General features: G+C 37.6%; 1 protein-coding gene across 3 annotated transcripts in view; it reads left to right on the top strand.

The window, feature by feature from the left end:
• Positions 1 to 11,288, top strand: part of ADGRV1 (adhesion G protein-coupled receptor V1) — a 275,120-nt gene that overhangs the window by 21,384 nt on the left and 242,448 nt on the right. For all 3 annotated transcript variants that reach the window (XM_071801945.1, XM_071801944.1, XM_071801946.1), the window contains exons 8-11: positions 157 to 427; positions 1,207 to 1,536; positions 4,836 to 5,012; positions 6,064 to 6,287. In XM_071801945.1, the coding sequence (XP_071658046.1) occupies positions 157 to 427; positions 1,207 to 1,536; positions 4,836 to 5,012; positions 6,064 to 6,287 (1,002 nt within the window). The remainder of the gene's footprint in view (positions 1 to 156; positions 428 to 1,206; positions 1,537 to 4,835; positions 5,013 to 6,063; positions 6,288 to 11,288) is intronic.

Below are 11,288 nucleotides of genomic sequence, written 5' to 3'. Positions count from 1 at the left end.
GTTACGATTTCACAAACATCAAGCCCTGACTCAAATGTCAATCGTAGCAGTGAACATCTATTCCACTTATGTCACTGTGAACTAAGTGATAACTAAGCAAGCCAATATCAGTTGTAATTTCATATTGTGGGGTTTTTTTTTCATTGAAAACCGCAGGTTTGAAAGCATTACGATTGTAAGAAATGGTGGAACACATGGGAATGTTTCCGTTACCTGGGTTATAATCCGAAACAGCAGCGACCCCTCGCCTGTGACCACAGACCTCACTCCGGATACAGGGGAGATATGTTTCGATCAGGGGCAGATGCTGGTGATGCTTCCTCTGGACATCATTGATGACAATGTGCCAGAAGAGGCAGAGCCCTATCTGCTGAAACTCTTAGCCCACACCATACAGGGAGGTGCAGAAGTCGGTGAACCATCTGAGGTAAGTTCGCTTTTAGAATTCTTTCGAAGAAGGCACTAAAATGTAATAATTAGGGACTTCACTGTTATTGAGAACATTGATTGGCTAAACTGGCTTAAGGATTTGGGCTTGAACATAAATAAAATTAATACTTCATATAATCTTAGTCTATAGAACCATATACAATGTATTTGGTTTAATATAGTATACAAAGCCAAATACATTTTAATACAGTAGATTATTCCCAACATACATAGTATCGCATAGATGACCGCCTGCTAGGAGAAGGCGGCAAAGTTATTTCCACTTGCTCATTTGCTGTCTTAATGATTATTGGAATGTTTCGCACCGAGTAACAGCTTCAAGAGGAGGGGTTGGTGATTAAGATTGTAACCTCTGAACCATTAAACAAAGGGTGGCTAGACTTGCTGACAGTTTTGTGAGTCAAGTCCCTACTTTGTCCTTCTCAAAAAACGACTGGAATCAACTTGGTGAATAAAATGAAATTTTTCACAATCTGAAACATTTCAAAGTTATTCACTTTGGCTGCTGAACCAAAAAATCAGTTATTCAGGGCTCATTCTGGCACATAGAAGATGCATAGTGGGAACATTGCCACTGTCAGTGTTGCTTTGCTTGTGTACAAAGAATATTTTGGGGCTGTCAATCTGATTTTCTTGAGTGCCAATTCACTAGGGACAAAAATGTATGGTGACAGTCAGGACGTGCTTCTATGAAAGCATGAAAAATGTGGTATATGGTAACCGTGGCATAAAGTGATGCTGCTTTCTGTTTTGCAGCTTCTGTTTTACATTCAGGACAGCGATGATGTTTATGGCCTGATAAAGTTTTACCCTTTGGAGAATCAGAAGATTGAAAGCAATCCAATGGGACGCTTTTTATCCTTGAGTTTTGCAAGGGAGAGAGGAACAGTTGGAGATGTGCAGTTGGTTTATACAGCGCTGTATATTCCAGCTGGAGCTCTGGATCCTGACAGAGCAAAAGATGGCATTCTAAATATGTCTAGAAGAAGTATCCTCATGTTTCCAGAAGGAAAAACACAAGATACTTTAAATATACCAATAAGAAATGATGCATTTCTTCAAAATGGTGCTCACTTCCTCGTACAGGTATCTCAGTTGTGTTTTGTGCTGTGTTTTTAGCCTGTGTAATATAAAAGATATAGTTTAGTGGTGGCTCTTTCCCTTTTAATGTAATTAAAATGATCCTACCTCTTAAAAAGAAAAAAAACACAAAGTTATTAGCTCTGCAGCTATGAAAACTTCCTTGGAGACAGCTTCCAAAATATGACATTAAGAGCTTTATTCCTAATCCTTATTTACTACTTAGACTATAAAAAAAAATAAAATTGACTGTTATAACAGGATTCAGATATTAATCATGTAATTCAGCAAAATTAAATCAGTGTTGCAGAAGTTAGTTACTTTTTGAGGTATGTTTATTTGCCTATCCCTTGGCTTTCAGTTTAACCAATTTAGGGTTCTTCAAACTGAATCACAGAAGCATGAAGAATTTTAGAAACTACAAGCAAGTAAATATAAATTTGTATAATTTTGTATAAATTTGTATAAATTTGGCCAAAGAACTTTAAGAGTATTTTTTTTCTACTTTTCCTTACATAGACCCTTCTATTTAATTTTTCTTTTTTTCCATATGTGAATTTGTAAGATGGAAACATCTATCATTGCTAATTAAAATTGGCTGAAAAAAATCAATAAAACTAGATTTTTGGCAGAAAACTGGATTTTTAGGAAAATCTTTAAAGAAAGAACTTCCACTTTCCAATGAATGCTTTCATTTTTCACTGGAGAAAACCAAGTTTGCTTATGTTTAGCAAGATATTCTTCAGACATACTGCTGTGAAAGATCCTGGGCATTGTTATCAGTATTCATTCTGGTTATTTTCTCATCTGCAGTTCAGACTACTCCATAATCTCTGTTTCTTGTGATTAACTACTGCACTCTCATCCTCTGGGATGAAGAGCCCAGGTAGTGATCTTGGTATATGGAGAGAGGGATTACTTGGTGCATCCAAAGCATGAATCAGAGACACATGTTTCAGTTCCTTTAAATTAATTGATCTTTAAACTTTGAATTGGAGATCTTCAGAGTTTTCAAGTGGAGATGTTAATGTTAAAACCATAGGTTTAAACTTGCCAGGTTTTGTCTTTAACTTATGTTCTACCAGGGGTGTTTCTATGACTTCTGTGATCCTGAAAAGATTTATTTGATTCTCCAAAAATTCTCTTAAAAAAAGAAAAAGTAAAAGAGAGAAAAAAGAAAATTGAATCATTGCCAGAATCGTACTATTGTTTTACTAATATGCAATCTTTTGTGTATGCAATTACACAGGGAATTGCCTTCTGAAATGCTAGAATAGGCTAGTGAGTTTTACATCTGCACAATATTTGACAGATCTACAGAATTGAAATATCTAATTCCAAGCCCCTGTTAAAAGATGCATTATAAATAACATTGCAGTGTGTTCTGTGGACAGGACACACATATGATGAGTATTTAAAAATGCAGGCGCTTTGCCTGGCTTTTGAAACTGCAGATTCCAGGGAGGCAGCGGGGGGTCAACGTTCTGTACTTTCTCCATGAACCATAAAAATCGTTTTGTTTGAATAAACAAAATGAGAGGGGCTTTCCAGCATAGAAAATTCATTTAGAAACTTATAGAGAAGGAAGAAAAATACCCCTATTTATCACTATGACAATCCTTCTACTTTGTGAATAAACGATAATCACAGTGAACATGTTTAGAATGAGAAGATTGCAGAGTTTGTACTGGGCACAATAAAGGATCAGCTCAGGAATCAGGGGAGGAGGAGAGGAGGAAGAATGGAGGCTTAAACACAACTGGAGACTGGGTAGAGGAACTGGAAAAGGGAGATTAACATTGTCTGTGACATCCTCAATTAAATAACCTGCTGTAGTCTGAGGTGCAGTTTTTGGTATGGATGGGAAGATTAACTAATTTAATAAACTAGTCATTATCATTCCATTCACAATGCATCCTTCTCTCCTTATGAACTGATTTGTTTTAAGAGGAAACACTGAAAGAAAAACAGAAAAACTCTTTGTTAATTATTACTTTAATCTCAAAGTTACTATCTGGGACCAGAAGCACTTAACAAAGTGAATTGTTTCAACTGTGTAGTATTTCAGAAGCTTTATTGAGCTAACAACCACACAATGGTCTGCCTGTGTACTGTTAATTGCAGGATCAGATCTGGCTCTAAAAGAAAGCTTAGAAAACAAGCAAAGCAAACAGTCCACCGTCTGTTCCTCACGTTCTCCATAAATAACTAGTATGGTTGAGAATCAGTTGCTGAACACAGCATTTGCAGAACAGTCCCATCTATCATCAAATAAAATGTGCATGAATATTTTTATTACTCAAGCTATAGTGGATAAAAGTGTGATGCCACACAAGTATTTTATACAGATTGGTTTTAAGAATTGAAGGGATTTTAAAATCACCAGTTGAAATGGTGATTCATGATCACTATATAGATTTCAATAAGGCAGCTTTCTCCTCCTGCAGTAAAACTTTACTGTATGATAACATCTGATAACTCAAAGCAAAAAACACACTTGTGGGAGTTAAAGGTGATTGTCATTGGAGGTTCATGTCCCAGTGAAATGTTTGCAGAACTATTTGCAAATCGGCCATGGAAACATTTATGATGAATGTAGATAGAATTGCATCGTATAAATTATATTTGAAAGAGTTAAACAAGCAAGTCCTACTGTCTTTACTACATCAGTACTGCTGCTGGGGTTAGTGAATGATATGTCCCATTCAAAGAAAGGGTGAACATTTTTATATGTCTTCTTAGTATGAATAAACCATCAAAATAGGACTGTTTTGAAATACTATACTGATTTTCAATTCCAAGTGCAATACTAATCTATTAGTTATTATAAACAAAGAAGTCCTCAAAGTTGTATAAGAAGGGAAAGAAGGTTGGATCATTCTTTGGCTTCATCAGAGACTGTAAATTATTATGGTTCCTGTGACTTCAGCAGATTTTTGTCAATGTATGACAAAAAACGAACTTAGGACAATAGCTTGGGCCACGTATCAAATCAATACTGTTATTCATAGGTGTAGTAATGAATTAACTGACCTAGAAGGTTCATTCTCCATCTATATACATTTAGTTTTGTATACAAACATGATTTGTCTGAGAGGTAGACCATTCAAAGCTCAATGATAACCACTTCATTTCTTTCACATATCTGTTCGCATGTCTTTGTAACAATAGTATTGCCAGTAAGAGAAATTTGTTGTTCAGATGTTTTGGTCCCTCCATGTGAAACTTACTCTGAAATGTCAGAATTGTTCTGATTTCATACTAAGGTTTCTTATTTCTCAACTTTTTCTTACATTTTCCTATAGCTTGAAAAAGTTGAGCTGGTGAATAGAATTCCACTGATCCCACCTGTGAGCCCTAGATTAGGTGAGATTCGAAATATTTCTCTAAGGATTACTCCAGATATTGCAAACGGAGAAATAGGCTTTATCAGCAATCTTCCGGTTATTGTTTCTGAGCCAGAAGATTCTCCTGCTACCGTGGTAAGTACACCTTTTTGTATTGTCTTTTAATATGGAAAAAATATTTGGAGAAAGTGAAGTTTGCTATATTCGGTGTAACATTTGAAAGTTAATTTTAGGAAAATCCTTCCTCTAAGTTCTATCTAATTCCAAATATTGCCTTGCTTTAAAAAATGTACTTGTAAAACTAAGGTCTGGAATGATGTGCTAGTCACTATCAGAAAAGTGAGCTTGGTCTTTGTTTTCTCTGTAAGCATCTAAAGCCATTTATGTCTTGATGTTCACTCAGAACAGAAGATGCTGCAGGCAGTTTTAATCTCTTGCCAACTGCAAAGTTACGAGTGTAAAGTAGGGCTGATATCACTCCTACATTTCATGTAAATATCTGTATATCTTACAGTTGACCGACGTACACGTGAATGTACTTTTTGGCTTGCTGGGCGTAATTTCCAACAGTTGTGCTTTTTAGGTTTCTGAGAACACAAAGAGTTATTTTCAAAAGTATTGCCATCCATCCAAGTGCTGTAGTCCTACGTGGAAAAATGGTTTTTTTCATGCTTTTTTACTTTTTTCCAGAGTTCACTGAAGTCTCCCCACAAATCCTGGATCAGATGACTTGTTTCTCATTCTTAGACTAGAACAGCTAGTTAGCTTAAGGAAACTACACGTTGCACTGTACTATAATAACCAGAGTAAAATTATGGAAGTTATACTTAAATTCTGGGTTGTGTCTTGACTAAATTGGTTAAATCAATTGTACAAGGCTTTTTGTGTTTGTTATTGTTTAATGGTTTGTAATATAAAGAATCCATCATCTCCATTCTGTAGTGATTTGTGATAGAATTAATCTGTCATCTCCACTACCAAAGTATGCAACTGATAAATGGTTAAGAGGTTAAGATTTGGTATATATTTGCATTGATGCACTGTCTTTGATTTCATATCATATACACAGTTAGGAGTAAAAAAACAAGCTGAACCTTTTGAGGCTCATATTCAAATGGTAATTTGCAAGGGGTAGTTGTTGCTGCATCTGGTTTTACGAGTCACAACAGATTCACGTGTTTCATAGGTTTCCATTGCATTGCATCGGGATGGGACTGATGGTCAAGCAACTGTGTTTTGGAGTTTGAAACCTTCTGGTGTCAATCAAAAGGCAGTAACACACGATGATATAAGTCCTTTTAATGGCTCCGTTGTTTTCTTATCTGGACAAAGTGATACTGCAATCAACATTACTATTAAAGCCGATGATATACCTGAGATGAATGAAACTGTGTTATTAAACTTGGACAGGTATTGTACCCTAATCTCTATTCGTATGTGTAGTTTGTAATACTCAATTGATGTATAACAGATTAGCACAGCATTAATTAGGAGGTGTTACCTGTATTGTGTTGATAAGTGCCTGACGGAGTCTTAGGCCCTTGATTCAGACTATGTATGGATTCTTCTTTGGAGATCAATGTAAGAAAGTGTGTTGTGCTTATGATCAAATGACTTAATTTTGTTTATGTTTTCATGAAAATAACGTATACTATTTATAAAGTTCTTTCAGCTTTGATCTTTAGATATAGCTCTTGGTCATAACTTATATCTTTTCAGAAAAGTAATATTTACTGAGGTAATTAGGAAAACTGTAATGAAGAGTAGACAATAATACATAACTGTGTTTCTGTCAGAAACAGGTTTATAGCTAGGGTGTCATTGCAGAATTACATCAGCTTTTTCTTTGTTTGATCTGTGCATTCTGTGCTGCTTGCTCTTGATAATTAGATACTTCCTGGCTTCAAAAATCGCCCAGTGTTACCATTACAGCACTCTTTGGCTACAAAGACAGAAATGGTGTTTCTGAAGCACGGTGTTGTAGTCTCCCTTCTGCACAAGATCAGGGTTACAGGATAATTAAAACCTTAAGGGACCTCAGGAGATGCTATTGTCTGCATGTGAACAGTACTCACAATATTTGAAATAGTTCATATCGAGGAGTGTATTCCCTGCCCTGCTTCCAGCAACTTAATTGTATATATGGTTTAGAAATACCACCACTTCTACTATCTCCTACTAGTCTAAGGTACAATTTTCAACTTTTTCTGAAAATATACTAATAGGAGTCTGCCAGCAGTGATGTCCTCATTGAACATTTGCTACTTACGCAGTCCTTACCTCATGCAGAAGTATTTTTATCCTATACAGGAGGTGCAAAATATCTCTTGGGAGCTTCAACACCAGATACCCAAAGTGATTTCTTACTAGAAACCAGCAACCAGCTCCTGAAGCTGTTGTTTACAAAAGCCTGTTTTTTGAATAATATTCTGTCACACAGGAAAGCTGTTATTCTATTGCAGAATTACCTGCTTCTGTGAAAGCTGGCTGGTGGAGGCATCTAGTGCGGAATGAGATCCTTAATTCTACCTTTGCTACTCACTACGTTGAAAGACAATCCTGTTCAAGACAGAAATAAAGGGAGACTATTGCATGTATTTCTCTGCTTTCCTGGTTCATCTCAAGGAGTTCATTAGCGTCTCTGTCACAAAGGGTGAAACTATAATAAAATTAGAAATTACGGTGAAAGTTGTGAATGGGTTGTGTAAGGTGGCCAAAAAATAGGGGTGGAAGGATTAGAAATAAATAAGTAGATAGAGGAAGTGGATGGTGTGAAAGGTTGACTTTCTTGAGTTGATGGTTCGACCGGTGTGCGGAACTACAGCTGTCTGCCACTTACTCTGAGTAGTAACCCCGTGCTGTGCCTCGGAGCTGATGGCTGCAATGAGGATTGAACTGGCAGCTGAACAAACGTGACCACTGTTCTGCTGTTACGGGGTGTGGTGGGAGCAGCAGGTTCTGCCGGTCACCAAGTGGCCGGTAAAAAAGCGTGTGACCGTAAGCAGCTTTCCCAGACTTGGCGAGGTCAGAGAGTGAAGTAAGGAACAGGTGCTGTGGCATGGAAAAAGAAGTAAACAAGAAGGATATAAAACCTTCACTTTTCTCTAGACCTGGATGCTGTCCCCAAAGGCTATGAGTGACATTTGGCAACCATGACATTAGCAGAAGCCAAGAACGAAATGACTGCGAAGATCATCCTTTCAGTACTGGAGATGACTCTCCAAATCAGGGTTGAAGGATTCTGGCAGGGTGATGTGTGTAAGCTTGTAGTGCTGCTTTCTGCATAGTTTGTATTTTCTGGATGAAGAGGAGATTCCAGTTTCCAAGGCTGGCAGCCAGCACCCCACAGCAGTAGCGAATTGGCATAAAAACAAAGATGCACTGTGCTGTGGATATGCTTGTTCTGTTCTATAAATTGTAGCGTAAGTCGGCAGGAAAATAGAGCTTGTAAGAACTTACTGAAACTATAGACATAGAAACACATTCATAAGCATTCTATTTATTGTAATTAGTAATAACATGCATAAAATAATAAAAATAATTAGTTCTAACAAGGATGTATTATTTACAACTCAGTGGTGTAGTTAAGGTAGCTTACATTTTAAACAAGCTTTAATTGCATCCATAACTATAAGAGAAACTTTCCAAGCCATTTAAAATAGTATTTTCTTTCCTTGTTCTATGGCTTCTGTCTATGGGCTGTAGATGTTAAAAACATCTCTGAATTATGACCACAAAATGAAGGCGAATGTATATGACAGCGAATATGCTTCCAGAGAAGACAGATGAGTAATAAAGAAGGAAGGCAATCTTGTACCTGCTGAAGCTTCTTCATATTTTCTTTTTTTAGGAGCAGCTTCAGGTTGAGTGCCTGACCATATCTGAATAGGCCTGAATTGAGACCAAGCATAAATAAAGCCAGATGTCTGTAGTGCAATCTGTATGAAAAAGAAAAGGCCTTGGTCTTCTTGATGAATGTAGGTGGAACAGGTCATGGAAATTGTGTGTATGCTTTGTGAAAGCTGTATACATACTAGGACTGTTCATTTTCCCTGGTAAGCACAAACAGAAATAAGGTTTTTTTTTAAATCTGATTGTTGTTTTTTCCTTCTGCACAATGAGTTATCCTGCTGGCAGTTGTTATACTCTCAGTAATGTGCAGATACACAACTATCGCCATTCGGCAGTTGGCTCAAGTTGAGGTTCAGGACCTCCAGGGCATGTGGGTTGTGTTTGCAACTCTTAAATATGTGGGGGTGAGTCTGAGGACCTGCAGACTTTGGGATCTGCGAACACCCATATGCTGATAAATTCATTTTGATTTGTTGAAGTAATAATCTATAAACAGATGACTGTTTTGGCATCCTGGGGTAGATTAGAAGGGGGTGGTCAGTAGGTCAGAGAGGTTCTCCTGACCCTCTGCTCTGCCCTGGGGAGACCACATCTGGAATATTGTGTCCAGTTGTGGCCCCTCAGTTCCAAAAGGACAGGGAACTGCTGGAGAGAGTCCAGCGCAGCCACCAAGATGCTGAAGGGAGTGGAGCATCTCCCGTGTGAGGAAAGGCTGAGGGAGCTGGGGCTCTGGAGCTGGAGAAGAGGAGACTGAGGGGTGACCTCGTTAATGTTTACAGATATATAAAGGGTGAGTGTCAGGAGGATGGAGCCAGGCTCTTCTGGGTAACAACCAGTGACAGGACAAGGGGCAATGGGTGCGAACTGGAACACAGGAGGTTCCACTTAAATTTGAGAAGAAACTTCTTCATGGTGAGGGTGTCAGAGCCTGGCCCAGGCTGCCCAGGGAGGTTGTGGAGTCTCCTTCTCTGCAGACATTCAAACCCGCCTGGACACCTTCCTGTGGAACCTCAGCTGGGTGTTCCTGCTCCATGGGGGGATTGCACTGGATGAGCTTTACAGGTCCCTTCCAACCCCTCACATTCTGGGATTCTGTGATTCTGTGATTGTTTGATTCTGCGATGCTCACATTTTTTTGAAGCATGACTCACAGAATTTAGGATGCCAGAGCAAATTCATGTACGCATGTTATGAACTAGATCTTGTTTGCTGTATACAATAAATGAAGCAACACAGTGAGGGGACTTTCATAGTACTAGTGATTTCTGTGATGCGATACAAATTTCCACGGGCTAAGATTCTCTCTTGAGTAAATTTAGAAAATAGATTTTTTTTTAAAAGTGCCAATGCAGAACATAGTTTTGACTATTTCATTGTGAAAGGTCTGCTAGAAGTTTAACGTTTTTGTGTTGAAGAGATTGCTTAATGTCAAAAAGTTAGCAGATCATAGAAGGCCTATTTAAAGCCCTGCACATTGTCTATGGTCCTCAATTTGGGGCTCAGGTGGTGATTGCACATTGTGGGTTGCTCTCTGCACTGAAATGCACAGAAACAGAGATTTAATGGAGCTGGAATTTTCTCCTAACTTGATGATTTCCTGTGGCTAGTGTCTGTTTCAAAACCACATCTATCTAAGTAATTTTTCTATTAATATGTTTAATGCTATAGAAATAATCTCTTCCAGTGTAAACTGTTGACTTTCTGTTTAAGGGCTTGATCAGACTTTGTTTGGAGGAGGGGAAAAAGTTATTTGAAAATAGTAGCAGAACGTTGAAAAGAATGCTACTGTACACCTGCTGCTAGCTTTTATTACTTTTCAAAATAATAACACCGTGTGTCTCCTGCTATGAGTAACATAAAATAGCCTACAAAATCAAATAATTTGTGGATTAAACCTGTAGAGAAGGTGTTCCTCTGAAGAGAAGTGCTATGGAATTTATAGTGTGGCAAATCCTACTTTAATACGGTTCTTTAAAGCTAGGTCTTGCCACTAATTAAATCAGTAGATAATCCTGAAAAAAATTGAAGGAGGGGAGAACACTGGCTGCAAATCTAAGAAGCAAATTGAGAAACATTCCACAGGTAATCTGAATGCACACTTTCTGAGATACCCTGATAGAAAAGAAAGTTTTTTAGAGAAGCGTGTTTTTAGTAGTAACAGCAACACAAATTCACAGCTGCAGTTCAGTTTCTCAGCTACCTTTCAAAACATTCACTCTCTGCAGAATTCCAATTCCTCGCTCAAAGCTATCAAAAACAACTACATTGCATCTCTCAATAATTATTATTTTATCTGCAGTCTGTTTAGTTCATAATAACATTGAAAGTGCCATGTTACTTTAAACTCTGTCAAAAAAATCTCCTTTCTGGTATTTTGCAGTACTATCTGTTTTAAAAAGTGTAAGAAACATTTTTAAGCTTTAGTTGTCCTAGTTAATATGTAGTTCTTGCTAAAGAATAATTCAGGGGGTTTTAATGAATAATATCCCTAATGATGAGTCATTAGACATGAGATTTCTCATCTGGAAACTGGTTTTTTAAAGCTATTTCAACACAGAA

The sequence above is a fragment of the Patagioenas fasciata genome, chromosome Z, assembly GCF_037038585.1.
Source record: "Patagioenas fasciata isolate bPatFas1 chromosome Z, bPatFas1.hap1, whole genome shotgun sequence".
Taxonomy (NCBI): domain Eukaryota; kingdom Metazoa; phylum Chordata; class Aves; order Columbiformes; family Columbidae; genus Patagioenas; species Patagioenas fasciata.
The sequence above is the reverse complement of the archived record's forward strand: the minus strand, read 5'-3'. Positions and strand labels throughout refer to the sequence as shown.